The sequence below is a fragment of the Giraffa tippelskirchi genome, chromosome 11 (assembly GCF_054371585.1).
Source record: "Giraffa tippelskirchi isolate mGirTip1 chromosome 11, T2T-mGirTip1v1.2.pri, whole genome shotgun sequence".
NCBI classification, from domain to species: domain Eukaryota; kingdom Metazoa; phylum Chordata; class Mammalia; order Artiodactyla; family Giraffidae; genus Giraffa; species Giraffa tippelskirchi.
Window position 1 is genome coordinate 122,361,635 of NC_137285.1, and position 18,250 is coordinate 122,379,884.

The following is an 18,250-nucleotide window of genomic DNA, read 5'->3' on the forward strand; positions in this document are numbered from 1 at the left end:
TCCACTGGAAAAGAACATGAAATAAAATGTATGTGTGTACAACCAAACCCAAAGAAGGGCAATGCCAAAGAATGTTCAAACTACCGCACAGTTGCACTCATTTCACATACTAGCAAAGTAATGCTCAAAATCCTTCAAGCTAGGCTTCAATAGTATGTGAACTGAGAACTTCAGATGTACAAGCTGGATTTAGAATAGGCAGAAGAACCAGAGATCAAATTGTCAACATCAGTTGGATCATAGATAAAGCAAGAGAATTCCAGAAAAAACATCTACTTCTGCTTCACTGACTATGCTAAACCCTTTGACTAATGGATCACACCACCCTTTATGGCAGAAAGTGAAGAAGAACTAAAGAGCTTTTTGATGAAAGTAAAAGAGGAGAGTGAAAAAGTTGGCTTAAAAACTGGTCAACCACTTGTAAAAGAATGAAACTAGAACACTTCCTAACACCGTACACAAAAATAAACTCAAAATGGATTAAAGATCTAAACGTAAGACCAGAAACTATAAAACTCCTAGAGGAAAACATAGGCAAAACACTCTCCGACATAAATCACAGCAGGATCCTCCATGTCCCACCTCCCAGAATATTGGAAATAAAAGCAAAAATAAACAAATGGGACCTAATTAAAATTAAAAGCTTTTGCACAACAAAGGAAACTATAAACAAGGTGAAAAGACAGCCTTCAGAATGGGAGAAAATAATAGCAAATGAAGCAACAGACAAACAATTAATCTCAAAAATATACAAGCAACTTCTGCAGCTGAATTCCAGAAAAATAAACGACCCAATCAAAAAATGGGCCAAAGAACTAAACAGACATTTCTCCAAAGAAGACATACAGATGGCTAACAAACACATGAAAACATGCTCAACATCACTCATTATTAGAGAAATGCAAATCAAAACCACAATGAGGTATCATTTCACACCAGTCAGAATGGCTGCTATCCAAAAGTCTACAAGCAATAAATGCTGGAGAGGGTGTGGAGAAAAGGGAACCCTCTTACACTGTTGGTGGGAATGCAAACTAGTACAGCCACTATGGAGAACAGTATGGAGATTCCTTAAAAAACTGGGACTAGAACTGCCATATGACCCAGCAATCCCACTGCTGGGCATATACACCGAGGAAACCAGAATTGAAAGAGACGCGTGTACCCCAATGTTCATCGCAGCACTGTTTACAATAGCCAGGACATGGAAGCAACCTAGATGTCCATCAGCAGACGAATGGATAGGGAAGCTGTGGTACATATACACAATGGAATATTACTCAGCCATTAAAAAAATACATTTGAATCGGTTCTACTGAGATGGATGAAACTGGAGCCCATTATACAGAGTGAAGTAAGCCAGAAAGAAAAACAACAATACAGTATACTAATGCATATATATATGGAATTTGAAAGATGGTAACGATAACCCTATATGCGAGACAGAATAAGAGACACAGATGCATGGAACAATTTTATGGGCTCTGAGGGAGAAGGTGAGGGTGGGACATTCTGGGAGAATAGCATTGAAACATGTATATTATCATATGTGAAACAGAACACCATTCCATGTTCGATGCATGAGACAAGGGCTCAGGGCCGGGGCAATGGGATGGCCCAGAGGGATGGGATGGGGAGGGAGGTGGGTGGGGGGTCCAGGAAGGGGAACACATGTAAACCCATGGCTGATTCATGTCAATGTATGGCAAAAACTATTACAATATTGTAAAGTAATTAGCCCCCAACTAAAATAAATAAATTTATAAAAAAAATAAATAAATAAAAATAAAAAATAACTCAATAAGAAAAAAAAAACAAAAACCCTCAACATTCAGAAAACTAAGATCATGTCATCCGGTCCCATTACTTCTTGGCAGATAGATGGGGAAACAATGGAAACAGTGAGAGACTTTATTTTGGGGGGCTCCAAAGTCACTGCAGATGGTGACTGCAGCCATGAAATTAAAAGATGCTTGCTCCTTGGAAGAAAAGCTATGACAAACCTAGACAGCATATTAAAAAGCAGAGACTTTACTTTGCTAACAAAGGTCCATCTAGTCAAAGCTATGATTTTTCCAGTAGCCATGTATGGATGTGAGAGTTGGACTATAAAGAAAGCTCAGCACTGAAGAATTGATGCCTTTGAACTGTGGTGTTGGAGAAGACTCCTGAGAGTTCCTTGGACTGCAAGGAGATCCAACCAGTCCATCCTAAAGGAAATCAACCTTGAATATTCATTGGAAGGACTGATGCTGAAGCTGAAATGCTAATACTTTCGCCACCTGATGCAAAGAACCATTTCATTTGAAAAGACCCCAATGCTGGGAAAGACTGAAGGCAGGAGGAGAAGGGGACAACAGAGGATGAGATGGTTAGATGGCATCACCAACCCAATGGACATGAGTCTGAGTAAACTCTGGGAGTTGGTGATGGACAGGGAGGCCTGGCGTGCTGCAGTCCATGGGGTTGCAGAGTCGGACACGACTGAGCGACTGAACTGAATGGATCACAACCAACTGTGGAAAATTCTTAAAGAGATGGGCATACCAGACCACCACCTGTCTTTTGAGAAACCTGTATGCAGGTCAAGAAGCAACAGTTAGAACAGGACATGGAACAACAGACTGGCTCAAAATTGGGAAAGGAGTATGTCAAGTCTGTATATTGTCACCCTGCTTATTTACTTACATGCAGAGTAATCATGCGAAATGCTGGGCTGGATGAAGCACAAGCTGGAATCAAGATTGCCAGAAGAAATATCAATAATCTCAGATATGCAGATGACACCACTGTAATGGCAAAAAGCAAAGAAGAATTAAAGAGCCTCTTGATGAAAGTGACACCCACAGGTGGCTCAGCTGGTAAAGAATCCACCTGCAATGCGGGAGACCTGGGTTCGATCCCTGGGTTGGGAAGATCCTCTAGAGAAGGGAAGGGCTACCCACTCCAGTATTCTGGCCTGGAGAATTCCATGGACTGTATAGTCCATGAGGTCACAAAGAGTCAGACACCACTGAGCGACTTTCATGAAAATGAAAGAGGAGAGTGAAAAAGCTGACTTAAAACTCAAGGGATTCTGGAGGGGGAAAACATGTACACCCATGGTGGATTCATGTCAATGTATGGCAAAACAAATACAATATTGTAAAGTTAAAAAATAGAAAATAAACTAATCAAAAAAAAACCTCAACATACAAAAAAATAAGAAAAAACTCAACATACAAAAAATGAAGATCATGGCATCTGATCCTATCATTTCATGGAAAATAGATGGGGAAACATGGGAAACAGTGACAGACTATATTCTTGGGCTCCAAAATCACCACAAGTAGTGACTGCAGCCATGAAATTAAAAGCCGTTTGCTCCTTGGAGCAAAGTTATGACAAACCTAGACAGCATGTGAAAAAGAAGAGACATTACTTTGCCAACAAAGGTCCATATAGTCAAAACTATGGTTTTTCCAGTAGTCATGTACAGATGTGAGAGCTGGACAATAAAAAAGGCTGTGTCAAAGAATTGATGCCTTCAAACTTTGGTGCTGGAGAAGACTCTTGAGAGTCCCTTGGACAGCAAGGAGATCAAACCAGTCAATCCTAAAGGAAATCAACCCTGAGTAGTCATTAGAAGGACTGATGCTAAAGCTCCAATACTTTGGGCACCTAATGCGAAGAGCTGACTCATTGGAAAAGATCCTGATGCTGGGAAAGATTGAAGACAGGAGGAGAAGGGGATGACAGAGGATGAGATGGTTGAATGGCGTCACTGACTAAATGAACATGAGTTTGAGCAAGCTCCGGGAGTGGGTGATAGACAGGGAAGCCTGGCGTGCTGCAGTCCATGGAGTCGCAGAGAGTCAGACATGACTGAGTGACTGAACAACAGCAAATAACTGAATCACTTTGCTGTACATCAGAAATTAACATAACATTGTAAATCAACTATACTTCAATTTAATAAAAAAATAAATAAAGGCAAATGGCTAAAGTGGGCGTTGCCACAAACCTACCCATGATACAAGTGTTCAATCAGACTGATAGGATTCACACATAAAAATATCAAGTAGAAGACACCAATAAAATTAAGGGCTCTGTGAAACTATCACCACAATCTAAGTATATGCATATCCATCACCTCCAAAAGTTTCCTCTTGCCTTCTTTATTTATTATCATTTTTATTTGCTAAGAACACAAGATCTACTTTCTTAGAAAATTTTTAAAATACAATATTGTTAACTATAGGCACTATGCTGTACAGCAGATCAGATCTCTTATCTCCAAACTCAAGTTGTATACACTAAATATGCACAATTTTTTATATGTCAATCATACCTCAATAAAGTGGGTTTTTAAAAAGTGAATCAATAAAAGAACTACCCTCAGGAAGGAAGAAAAAAAATAATTAAGACTTAAAAGATAGGCACTGTTAATGCTACAGGAATTCCTTTCATTGTCTCATACATGGTAATGGCTCACCTATCATACAGTTACCAAAAGTGACAACAGAATAAATGTGGAAATTAATATTTACATCCTTACAAATCATATCCAATAGGGTTGGCAGTTTTAGCAATATAGAGATTTTATAAATCCTGGATGAAATGTTTTCTTAAAAGTTAAAACCGTGGAATCTAGCACCAAATCTGGACTCTTCCCTCATGTGGGCTCTAATGCAAGCTCAGAAAGTGGATCTAACTATTATTTCAAATACTTAATCATAAAATCTAAACAGACAGTGAGCAGCCTTCTAGGGCTTGACAGTGCCAAACTTTCTCTCTAGCTCAAAGCAGAGACATACATGAAGAGAACCAAGAGAAAACTACCACTCCCTAAGGTTAAGTAGGTATAGATGGACTTAGCATGTACAGTTTATCCTATGCATTTCCTACCAACTACTCCCCTTTTCTGTTTCTTGGTATATGAGTTGGTTAATATTAAATGTGGGAGAAGAAGATCAGTATTCAGATGAATATAGTTTAGGCTTCCCTGCTGGCTCAGATGGTAAAGAATATACTTACACATAATATTCTTACTATGAACAATACAATAGGAATATAGCTTTTCCAAAGGTTTGAAATGAAATGGGGGGAGGGGAGGGTGGAATCTGGTGCAGAAAAGGATAGAAGTGCCTACAGATACGCATACACATCCTCTCGGTGGGTGTGGTTAAGTCCCCCAGGCCAGGAGATGTTGCAGTATACATGAGTCTGAAATACTTCAACTCTGATCAGAGTAACAAGAAGATTATCAAGATGATACTTCTATATGCTTTCCAATGATCTCAGTCCCCCAAAACTATAATTATAGAAGCTGATGGTACCCCAAAAAAGGCTCAGTGGTAAGATCTGAACCATCCAGAAACCTCAAAAATTAACTCCACCACTAATCCTTCCCCAAGATCCAGGTTGACCCACAGGGGTTGCATCCCATGAGATCCTTCTGCTGCTCTAAGGGACATCAACCCTTTTCTGCTGGAAGCGCTTGAAGAGGCCCTGACGGATCTGCTTAGACTTGACGCAGTAGACAATGGGGTTCATGAAGGGTGGCACCAAGAAGTGCAGGTTGGCCGTGAGCACTGCCAGGGCAGGGTAGCTGTGCTTTTCTACTTGGTGCAAAACTGACAGCCCCAGTTTGGGCAAGTAAAAGATAAGAACAGTGCTGAGATGTGAGACACATGTGTTGAGTGCCTTTAATTGTTCCCCAGGGGAGGCGATGCTCAGCACAGTCTGTAGGATCAGGGCGTAGGAGAGCATGATGAGAGAGGAGTCAAAGCCCAAAGAGAGGAGGATGGAGACCAGGCCAACCAGGCTGTTGACCTGAGTGTCTGAGCAGGCCAGTCCCACAAGGTCACAGTGCAGGCAGTAGCAGTGAGAGAGTACACTGACCTGGGGAAACAGCAGATGCCGCAGGAGGATGGGTCCTGGGAGATTGAGCAGGATGGCCCTCACCAGAATGGCAGCCCCCACTTTGGCCATGGCTGAGTGGGTAAGAATGGAGGCATAGTGCAGAGGGTCCCGGATAGCAACAAAGCGATCAAAGGCCATGGCCAGCAGCTCCCCAGATTCCACATAGGTGAAGGCATGGATGAAAAACTTCTGTGCTGCACAGAGATCGAAGGGCACCTCGCGAACACCCAGCCAGAAGAGCCGCACCATGGTGGGGAAGGTGGAGGCACAGAGGCCCAGATCAGAGGCTGCCAGCATGGACAGGAAGCTGTACATGGGTTCGTGTAAGGCTGGATCTGTGCCGATCAGGAAGAGGATGATACTGTTCCCCGGGATGGAAACCACACAGATGAGGTTGATGGGGATGGAAACCCAATTGTGAGAAGCTTCCAGACCTGGGAAGCCAGTGAGGAGGAAGGTAAAATGACCAGAAGTGCTGGTGTTGCAGGAGAACATAGCGATTCCAGGAGGCAGTGGTCCACCCTACAAGGAAGAAGCATTCATTCCTGTGATCATCACTTACAAAGTCCTTACCAAGAACTAAGGGCTAGAAAGGAAGAGTGGCCCTATCACTGTTTCTCAGGCCATGAGAGAAACCTCATTCCTCTGAGGAGCTCCATTCCCCTCTGTTTCTGGATCATTTAATCTTCTCCTTGAATAAAGTCATATTAAATAAATTTTATGAGCTAATCTCTGTGTATTGCTTTAGCCACTGGATATCTACCATCTCTTTGGCCTAAACACTCTCCTTTTTCACTTAAGCTATACTCCAAAGCTATTTCGAGTGTCTTCTCAGACTAAATAATATAAAAAGGAGAATAATTTTTCATTTGAATTTAGTATGCTGTTAGAAACAAGCAGTTTAGATTCCATTTCTATTCCTTAGAGGCAGGTTTTCCATAGTGTGACCTATCTGTCAACAAATATATCAAAAGGGACACATTCAAACCCATGACATATTTTCAAAACCATCCTCTGAGAAAGCTGTTTGTTTTTTCCTCTGATTCTATTCTGGAACCAGAATTTTCTGTGTTTCTTTTTTGGAAAAGACTTTGAGGTCCAAAGGTTCTTTCCAGTGTGCTCAGTGGTGACAAATTTCCCTCCTGTGAAGATGGGTTGACCTAGAAGTCAAGTGTTCTTTAAAGCTAAATCTGGTAAACAAGACGGGAAATGGAATGGATTCACTTTCATTAAACTCCTTCCCCAATCCTACTTCCACCTCATGGACTGCTTAAACTTGCACATTTTCTTCTGACCCTTGGAGACAGTCCTGTGGCCATGGGCTTAATTAGAAGGCATTTTCTCTTAAATATCTTTTTTTTAATCCCCTCTTACCATAAAAGCTGTTATGACAGCACCAAGTGCTTTGTTCTCCAGAGTTGGGCACTGAAGGGTGAACCTGACAGGTCTTGAGGGGCACCACCTACAGAGCCAGGCAGAGAAAGTTAATAACATTAAGCAAGGAGCCCAGAGTGTAGTGTGTAAGCCCATCTTTTCCCATTACTTCACATAACACTTTTGGGCTACAAAGCCTCCCGTTTCTTTCCTCTGCCACAGGACTGCATCTCCATTTGCCTAGTAAATATTTTCACACTGATATGCACTGTGAATTGAATGTCCTGCAGAACCACAAACTACAATTCCCCTTTCCACCCAGAGCTCACCTTCAAAAACCTCCCGCTCCTGTTATCCTCGAAATCTCCAGGGAAAAAAAAAAAAAACACCTCAGTATCTCTTTTCACTCTATAATATACTTCCCAAATCAACTATCTTTGAACTATCTCCTCCTTTCAGATCCCAAAAATAATCTATCCAAAATCATCATCATTTCCCCAGATATTATTACAGCCTCCTAACTATTCCACTTTCTTCAGTATTTCTGTATTCTGATCCACCTTCCAAATTTCCATTCAAATCATGATCAGAATACTGAAGAAAAGGAAAGGAAAGCATGGACATTTAAATGAGCATACACTTGGGGAGGAAATACAGTGATCAGATCTGTTTCAGGAAGAGATCTCCTACCATCACCTTGTTTAATGATCCTCACTTGTCCCTTATGCTGCAAGATCATGTCTAAGCAATATCTTTATACTGGGTCCAGAAGAGGAAGGACCCTGTTCTTCTGACATCTGTAGCCTACTCAGTCACTTCTCCCCTAAGCATTATAAACATCACTTGTAAGGTATCTTTCTACTCAGCAAATTGACCATATGTGATAATACTTAAAATATCTTTATATGTATACACATAACTGATTCATTTTGCTTCACAGTAGAAACTAATACAAAATTGTAAAGCAATTATATTTCAAGAGAAATTAATTTAAAAAAATTTCTTTTTAGTTGAAATATAAAATACACATAGAAAAGTTGATATCTCCTAATTCCATATGTATGCATTAGTATACTGTATTGGTGTTTTTCTTTCTGGCTTACTTCACTCTGTATAATGGGCTCCAGTTTCATCCATCTCAGTAGAACCGATTCAAATGTATTTTTTTAATGGCTGAGTAATATTCCATTGTGTATATGTACCACAGCTTCCCTATCCATTCGTCTGCTGATGGACATCTAGGTTGCTTCCATGTCCTGGCTATTGTAAACAGTGCTGCGATGAACATTGGGGTACACGCGTCTCTTTCAATTCTGGTTTCTTCGGTGTGTATGCCCAGCAGTGGGATTGCTGGGTCATATGGCAGTTCTATTCCCAGTTTTTTAAGGAATCTCCACACTGTTCTCCATAGTGGCTGTACTAGTTTGCATTCCCACCAACAGTGTAAGAGGGTTCCCTTTTCTCCACACCGTCTCCAGCATTTATTGCTTGTAGACTTTTGGATAGCAGCCATTCTGACTGGTATGAAATGATACCTCATTGTGGTTTTGATTTGCATTTCTCTAATAATGTGGTACATATACACAATGGAATATTACTCAGCCATTAAAAAAAATACATTTGAATTGGTTCTACTGAGATGGATGAAACTGGAGCCCATTATATAGAGTGAAGTAAGCCAGAAAGAAAAACACCAATACAGTATACTAATGCATACATATGGAATTTGAAAGATGGTAACGATAACCCTATATGCGAGACAGAATAAGAGACACAGATGCATAGAACAATTTTATGGACTCTGAGGGAGAAGGTGAGGGTGGGACGTTCTGGGAGAATAGCATTGAAACATGTATATTATCATATGTGAAACAGAACACCATTCCATGTTCGATGCATGAGACAAGGGCTCAGGGCCGGGGCAATGGGATGGCCCAGAGGGATGGGATGGGGAGGGAGGTGGGTGGGGGGTCCAGGAAGGGGAACACATGTAGACCCATGGCTGATTCATGACAATGTATGGCAAAAACTATTACAATATTGTAAACTAATTAGCCCCCAACTAAAATAAATAAATTTATTTAAAAAAAAAAAAAAAACTTGATGAATTTCCTCCAAGTGAACACAGCCATGTAACAAGCACCCAGATCAAGAAACAATATTGTCAGCCGCCCAGGAACCCCTTGTGACTCCTTCCAGTCACTCCATCCTCTCAGTGATAACCACTCTCCCAGCTTCTAATACCACAGATTAATTTCACCTGTAAGAATCATGCAGCATATACTCTTTTCTACCTGCCTCTCTTCATTCAAGGAGTGAACAGATGGTTTCATTTGTTTTACTCACTGTCTTACTAAACTGACTTTCCATTATGTGTCAGTGCTGCACTAAGAAACAGCATATAGCAATGAAAGCTCATGTAAGACAGGAGTCCCCTAAAGCAGTGGTCCCCAACCTTGTGGCAACAGAGACTAGTTTCATGGGAGACCATTTTTCTATGGACCAGTGAAGAAGGCATGATTCAAGCACATTACATGTATCGTGCACTTTATTTCTCTTATTACATCAGCTCCACCTCAGGTCATCAGGCATTAGATCCTGTAGGCTGGGGACCCCTGCCCTAAAATAATGTGCTTATTTGTTCCAATATGGGCCTGTGAGCTTCCATCAATCAGTTTCTGATGGTGATTACAATAGTAAGAGTGATTGCTATGATTTATTGACTATGTGTCACACACTGAGTAAGGATGTTCCTACCATCTTCTCAGGTTGTATAACTTGCTGTAAGCCAAAGTGAGTGATCCTGATCTCAGCTCAGCCCTGATACTCAAGCAGAAAGCTTATGAAATATTTCCCAAACTGTCAGGCATGACATGCATTATCTGATAGGACAGAGCCCAAGTAGAAAGACTCTTCTCCAGATACAACTTAGCCTATACACAAAACAGCTTGAGGCCCACCTGTGTGCAACGTTTTCGTGGACTATCATTCCATATGGCATCACGTAGTTTTGCATAAAGCTTCTGTCCACAGAGTAGTCAAATGACAACCATGTATCCACAATCCCATCTGAAAAAGAGAACAGCCTTCTCAAATATTTGGACCTTCTCAAGCAACTTGGACATCCCCCTTCTCTTTGGTCCCTAGAGATCCCTGTATCATCACTGTGCTGGAGTTACATCCACCTTGCCTTACCCTAATTTTTCCCCTTTTTGTCAGGTCCCTTGCTTTCTGACACTTCTTCAGGGTCCTAAGTTTATTTATTTATTTATTTCACTAAATAATAATAAGGGTCAGAAAATTACATTATTTGTCCTTTATAAACGCTCTCTACACATATGCTGAGGCTTCACTTGTGGTTCAGATGGTAAAGAATCTGCCTACAGTGCAAGAGTCTCAGGTTCAATCCCTGGGTCAGGAAGATTTCCCTGGAGGAGGGCGTGGCAACCCACTCTAGTGTTCTTGCCTGGAGAATCCCAAGCACAGAGGAGCCTGGAGGGCTACAGTCCATGAGGTCACAAAGAGACACCACTGAGTGATTAACATGCTTTCACTACACACATGCTTACTTAATCCTCGACCATATGAAATATTTTTTGATTTTCTGATGAAGAAATTGGGGCTCAGGGAGGCTAAGTAACTTTCCCAAGTTCATGATGTTAGATGATAGATCCAGGATTTAAATCTCAGCTGGCCTAAAGAGAAAGGCTATTCACTTAAGTGCTTCATATAAGAAAAGGCAACTCTGATACTTTGTGATTATTAGATTTTTTTTGTCCTCGGTTTAATTTAAAGGTCAGTTTTTCTGTACCCACCCCCTCCTCATCTCCCTTTAAAGCAGATGAGGACGTCTGAGACCAGAGTGAAATTACCTAAGAGAAGTAGTCTTCAAACTAGTCCAGCCAGGCCTTTCTGCTTCCATTGCTCCCAGATTTTCCCAGCCTTTCCACACAGGTTGTGGCTTATCATCTGGATGCAATGGCCAAATTACCATGCACAGCCTGCCTGCATCAAAGACCCAAGAATTCAGCAGTGTGTGATATCAGGAAGGCTGCATCCTCTTCCTTCCATTCTAATGCTGCAGGCATTACAAGAAGCTCACCAAAAGGCTGTACCCTTATCATGTTTAAAAAATGAACAATAACTCTGACTTCATAGAGTGGCTGTGAACATGGAAAAGTCTATAAACTTCTTGAGCACACTGTTGTTGTTTAGTCACTAAGTCATATCAGACTCTTTTTCAACCCCATGGACCAAAGCCCACCAGGCTCTTCTGTCCATGGGATTTCTCAGGCAAGAACAGTGGAGTGGGTAGCCATCCCCTTCTCTAAGGGATCTTTCCAACCCAAGGGGTCAAAGCCACGTCTCCTGCATTGGCGGGCAGATTCTTTACCACTGAGCCACCAGGGAAGCCCTGTTGAGCACAGAGCAGGCATTTATTAAAATGTAAAAATAAGCAGAAACACCTACTGTTTTCACACCCATTATCTCAGTAAGTCTCCTTCCTTCCAAAACCTGTAAGTGGTGCCATTCCCCTTCTGTAAATGAGGAACTAGAGCCTGAGAAGTGAGGAAACCTGTCAGTGATCCCAATAAGAGGAAGGAGAAGAGACTGGCTTCAAGCACAGTCCATCTGACTCCAAACCTCATGCATCTATCCATTTCTCAGCACTCTCATCTCTAAAATCTTTGAAAATAATGTGTCTCTTGAGATCAATATAGAGACTGAAATACATGTAAAGCACTTCAGATAGTGCCTTGCACATACTAAGCACTTAAAAATAATAATGCTTGATATGTATCAAGCAAGTATTTACTGCCTTATGATAGGAATAATTTTCATTCCCATTTTGCATATAGGAAAACTGGGCACTAAGTGGTCAAATAACTTGCCTAAGCTCATAAATTAAGAAAGTGGATGAGCAAGGGTTTAAATGTAAGCAGTCGGACTCCAGAGCCCACATTGTTTTTTTCCTCTAATTTTATTTTAATTTTTACTTTACGTTGGAGTATAGCTGTGTTAGTTTCAGGTGTACAGCAGGGTGATTCAGTTATACATATACATACATCTATTCTCTTTCGAATTCTTTTCCCATTTAGGTTATTATAGAATACTGAGTAGAACTCCCGGTGCTATACTCCAGAGTCCACACTCTAAAGCACTGTGTTATGTGGCCTCCGTCTGCTAGCTATAAAGGTTATTAATATTATGAAAGCTGCAAATTCTCATCCCAAAAGAAGATGAAATAGGATTTCAAATTTATGAGATCTCATTTACCACCCCTGCCTCCTCCCTGACTGCTTATATGCACCAATCCCTCAAGTTTTAAGATTATAAAGGGCCCACATGCTTATTGACAATTTTTGTATTGCACACTACCTGAGTTTAGTTATAGGCTCATGGCTTAGGAAGAAGAACTTTCTCCTCAAATAAGAACTCTCCTGGGAGAGCAAAAGAAAAACATGGAAAAACTATATGTGGAAAGAAAAACAATGAGAAAGAGATGGTGAGAGTAACAGAGAATAAATGCAGAGCACACCCTTTCAAGGATAAGTTAAAAAAAAAAAATTGAATTATGCTCTCTGCCCCTCTACCGTCTTATTCATCCAGGTTCCAGAAGGCCATGAATAGTACAAAAACTATATTTCTCTAACCAGAGAAGTCTGCCCCCAGTTTCTTTCAAGGCCAAACTGTGAGCCACCAAAAAGAAATGACCCAGCTTGGAGAAGATTGGTGAGCTTCTTCCCATAAGATGATCTCATGGCAACCAATGCCCAAGGGGATACAGGGCTTTAAGCCTCTGGACTTTCCAGCTGAGCCCTGGGACTGAAGAAGCCCAAGGCATGGGGCTAAAAGGGAGGTTATAGAAAAATAGACCCTGGCACTGCAGCTCTGGCTTAGCAAGGACTGTGGGGAGCTGGGAAGCCAAGTTTTCCCCAAGACCATGAAGCTGTTGTGCTTTAGCCAAGAACAGCTCTAATACTGCTCTGCTCAGAAATAAGCTTAGCATTAACCTATCTAGGCTGGGCACCTGTGACTGGGCAGCCACTACCTATCTGCAGGGGCTCTAGCTCCCCAAAAGCAACTCAGACCCCTCTACCTTCTGCTGCTTTCTAGCAGCTTGAAGCCTTATGTTCTAGGGATGAATAAGAGATGTTCAGCCCACACTGCATATAAACTGAAAGGCCACTGCTTTCATACAAGACTTAAATCCTGAAAGCTATCAGTGAAATGGGGCTTCCCCGGTGGCTCCGATGGTAAAGAATCTGCCTGTACTGCAGGAGATGCAAGTTCAATCATTGGGTTAGGAAGATCCCCTGGAGAAGGGAATGGCTACCCACTTCAGTATTCTTGCCTGGAGAATCCCATTGACAGAGGAGCCTGACGGGCTACAGTCCATGGGGTTGCAGGGTTGGACATGACTGAGCAACTAGGCACACACACCAATGAAACTGCAGTGAAATCTGAGTATAGGAAGAAAACTGTAATTCCTCTAAAGGCTTTAGTTTGTTTATAGATATGGGATCCATATAGAAAAAATCATTATTAAATAAATCTGATCCTATCAGTCATCTAAAAATGTTTTATCTCTTTCGATATTTTTAAACAGTAGATCCCTGTCAAATCTGACTACTGTATATGTGTTGTCTCATTTCAAAAGCTAGCAAACAAAATCCTTGATTAGATTTAACCAGTGAGGCCTGGTTATTTAGGAAGAGATCCTATGGTCTGGAATGAAACAAGAATGTCTCTAGTGTTGAATATTTAAGTTAAAATGATAAGTAGGTAGGTAGAATCAACCAGGCTTGTTTGTGTAAATCACTGGTACCTGTGAATATATTGTAACCCAGCCTTCTGTGGTCTCAAATGGTTTTGCTACTGCTAAGTCACCTCAGTCGTGTCCGACTCTGTGCGACCCCATAGATGGCAGCCCAGCAGGCTCCGCCGTCCCTGGGATTCTCCAGGAAAGAACACTGGAGTGGGTTGCCATTTCCTTCTCCAATGCATGAAAGTGAAAAGTGAAAGTGAAGTCGCTCAGTCGTGTCCAACTCTTAGCGACCCCATGGACTGTAGCCTACCAGGCTCCTCCATCCATGGGATTTTCCAGGCAAGAGTACTGGAGTGGGGTGCCATTGCCTTCTCCGCAAATGGTTTTAGCAGGTCTCATATGTCTGTAAATGTGATATCTCTTTAATTTCCTTGAAGGCCTTAAATACCATGAATAATGGTTGTTCTATTAAAATCATGAGTCTCCTTACATTAACATTTCAGAGGTTGGGATGTTCAGAGTTGGCGTCTTCCACATATATTATCCAGGCTAGGCAGCACAGAGTAGAAGTATGTGTTCCAGACCCAGATTGCCTAAGTTTAAATCCTGGCTCCACTACTGATTAACTATATGATCATGGGCAGATTTCTTAACATTATCTCCTAATGCTTTCACCTGTAAAAGGGAAATTTCTCCCTTGAGTTATGGTGAGGTTATCAAGAAATCATAATCCCTTAGTGAACAAATGTTAACTCTGATCAGCTGTTACATAGCTGTCAGCCTTCTTGACTTGAGTTAGCTGCTGCTGCTGCTGCTGCTGCTAAGTCGCTTCAGTCGTGTCCAACTCTGTGCAACCCCATAGACGGCAGCTCACCAGGCTCCCCCGTCCCTGGGATTCTCCAGGCAAGAGTACTGGAGTGGGTTGCCATTTCCTTCTCCAGGGCATGAAAGGGAAAAGTGAAAGTGAAGTCGCTCAGTCGTATCCGACTCTTAGCGACCCCATGGACTGTAGCCTACCAGGCTCCTCCATCCATGGGATTTTCCAGGCAAGAGTACTGGAGTGGGGTGCCATTGCCTTCTCCATTGAGTTAGCTAAGGGTTAGTAACTCCTCTATGCCTGCTCAAACTAGTCAGAATATACAGTCTAAGGGGAGGTTTGCTCATTCACTTTGACCCCAGATTAAGGTAGAATCCATCCTCTATGACTGTCTTTGTCCCATAATCAGAAGCCCCACAGTAGGATGCAGGAAAGCTGTCAGTTTCAGCCTGTGCAAAGAGCAGACCCTGTGGGAGGTATCTGGGGCTTGCTCTGTTGGTTTGGCTAGTTGGCTGAGGACTGAGAAGGAGCAGTGTTTCCTTTTATCATGAGGTCACCATGTTTCTCAACAAGGAACCATCAAGCTCAGAAAAGACACTAATGTGGTAAGAACTCATTCCTGATGCCCACCCAAGCCCAGTATGTTATAATAAGGAGGATCAGCAAAGGCCTTGAGGTAACTCTCACCTCTCAGGTTATGGAGAGACCTGAAGGGTAGTTGTCTGCCGTAAGCAGAGACCATTCAGTGCTGCCCAGATGCAGCACGTGTAGGGCTGAAACGCTGCTGGTGTAGGGCGGTGGTGCAAGACCTCCAGGCTCAGTCTCCTGGCCCCAGGCCCCGGCTCCGACCCCCCAGTCCCAGAACTCACCATGGCTCCAGAGCTGCGTCTCCTCTCATCTGAACCAGTGTTTGTGAGAAGCATTTTCTGCTGTCAGTGAAGACCAGTACTTTATAATTCTCCTGATGAAGTTAGGGAAATAACAGGTCTGCTGGGATCTGCATGCAAATCCAAGAGATTTTTGAAGTTGAACTTTCTGAACCCCTTGAGTGCCGGGCCAGGCAGCAGGGGGACTTGGAAGAAAGTATCAAGCAGTACATCCTGGGACTTCCTTAGTGGTCCAGTGGCTAAGACTCCACACTCCCAGTGCAGGGGGCCTGGGTTCAATCCCTGGTCAGGAAACTAGATTCCACATGCCACAACTAGAGAGCCCGGGTGCCACAGGGAAGGTCCTGCATGAGGCAACAAAGATCCCTTGTACCACAACTAGGACAGGGTGCAGCCAAATAAACATTTAAAGGAAAAAAAAAAAGCAGTCCATCCTGATGACTTTCCATAGGGGGTGCCAGAAGGAGGTTAAAGTGTGCCTGCTCCTTCCCAATGGCACCCCACTCCAGTACTCTTGCCTGGAAAATCCCATGGACGGAGGAGCCTGGCGGGCTGCAGTCCATGGGGTCACTGAGTCAGACACGACTGAGCGACTCCACTTGCACTTTTCCCTTTCATGCCCTGGAGAAGGAAATGGCAACCCACTCCAGTACTCTTGCCTGGAGAATCCCAGGGACGGGGGAGCCTGGTGAGCTGCCGTCTATGGGGTTGCACAGAGTCGGACACGACTGATGCGACTTAGCAGCAGCAGCAGCAGCTCCTTCCCAAAGAGCCAACTCCCCAAAAAGTCTGGCTATAAATGGAGGTAGATGGGGACTAAGAGGATGGTTATGAGAAGGCTGGGACCTGGGACCCTTTGCTGCAGTGTTGCAAAGTTTGCACTTGGACACACCTCTCCTGGAGCAACAAAATACAAAGAAACTGTATGGGACTAAAAATAACTGCATGCAGGCGCAGTTGGGGCAAATTCTGGCCCCAAAAGATACAAAAGAGACTTAAAAAAAAAAAGCCACTTTTGAAGAGCCTGGAGGAAAAACAGGGTGTTGGGAACAAAAGCAGGGTATTGCGCAAGCCCCCTTGCAGACATCACCTCAGAGGTGGGCAAAGCACCTAAGTCACCCCTCTGGCCCAACTAATAGGCACACCTCTACTACCCTCAAGCTTGTGCCCCTCAGGGAGCAAGCAAGGAAGGGAACATGTTGCTGATTGTCACTTAACCCCTTCTGTAGTAGGGCCGTAGTAAAGCCTTGCCTGAAGTTCTTGTCTGCCCTCTAGTCAATTAGTCAATTTCTATTGATTGAGGAAGGCCAAGCACCCTGGTTGGTAACAAAGTCTGAACCATAGTCTGTTCCTCTGGGGCAACAGAGGCTGCCAGGAATTTCCATTTCTAGAGAGAATGAGAAATCAGGCATGTAACCAAAGACACGTGCAAGAGTGCTTTAATCATGGAGAGTCTGTTGGAGACGAGAAAAGTTTTCTATCTAAATTTATGCCTGTACCTAGGGAATGAAGGTGGTTGAAAATAAAGTAGTAATGATGAAGCAACAGCTCTCACCTGTTGATACACTCAGGGATCAAGCATGATGTGTCAGAAAAGCGGTGATTTATTTCTGGATCTGTCACTCATCAGCTGTGATAATGAGCAAATGACTTTAACGCCTTGAACCTTTCATGCTTCACTTGTAAACTGGGAACATTTGCTATTTCGTGGGCTGGTTGTTAGAATCATATTAGAATGGGAGGGCACTCGGAAAGGAACATCATATAAGCTCCGTACATACTCCCTTTCCTTTCCAATAAGATATTGAGAACAGGCTTCAGTGATCTGCCTGGACTCCTCTGCATTGTCCACATGCCACACGTCCTCCACCACTCAGAGTCAGAGTTTGGCATCTTTTAAAATAAATATTTTTATTTTGAGATACATTTAGATTTACAGAAAAGTTGCAAAGATGGTGTAGAGAATTTCCATATACCCTTCACCCAGTTTCCTTAATGTTAACATAATACATAAACACGGTACATTTGTCAAAGCTACAAGACCAATATTGCTACATTACTATTAACGAAAGCTCACAGATTTTATTTGGATCTCACTAGTTTTCTCACTAGTGTCTGTTTTCTGTTTCAGGACTCAATGTAGGTACCATATTGCAATTAGTCATCATATCTCCTTAGTCTTTTCTGATCTGTGACAGTTTCTCAATTTTTCCTTGGTTTTCATGACCATGAGTCTTGAGAATGTTGGATAGTTATTTTGTAGAACTAACTTCAGCCATTCCCTCTTCCTTTCTCTCCAGCATGGAGAGAAGACAACGTAGAGGTGACAGACTACACTGCAGGATGCTCTCACTCCTTCTTCATTTAAATATTTTTTATTTTTTATACAATTTTTAAAGGTTAGTTTCCATTTACAGTTACTACAAAATATTATCTCTATTCCCCGTGTTGTACAATACATTCTTGAGGCTATCTTTACCCAACAGTTGTACTCCCCCA

General features: G+C 42.4%; 1 protein-coding gene across 7 annotated transcripts in view; it reads right to left on the reverse strand.

Annotated features, from left to right (window-relative positions):
• Nucleotides 1-4,141: 4,141 nt before the first annotated feature.
• Nucleotides 4,142-18,250, reverse strand: part of LOC145525729 (olfactory receptor 51G2-like) — a 74,274-nt gene continuing 60,165 nt past the window's right edge. For 2 of the 7 annotated variants that reach the window (XM_081539251.1, XM_081539253.1), the window contains 4 exons: nt 15,734-15,861; nt 10,239-10,347; nt 7,279-7,366; nt 4,142-6,426 (listed from right to left, as the gene is read on the reverse strand). In XM_081539251.1, the coding sequence (XP_081395377.1) occupies nt 5,446-6,426; nt 7,279-7,366; nt 10,239-10,294 (1,125 nt within the window). In that variant the 5' untranslated portion in view covers nt 10,295-10,347; nt 15,734-15,861 and the 3' untranslated portion in view covers nt 4,142-5,445. Of the gene's footprint in view, nt 6,427-7,278; nt 7,367-10,238; nt 10,348-10,662; nt 10,701-11,150; nt 11,284-15,733; nt 15,862-16,404; nt 16,572-18,250 lie in introns of those variants that run through there. The other 5 variants (XM_081539257.1, XM_081539255.1, XM_081539254.1 and 2 more) reach the window with 5 other exon arrangements.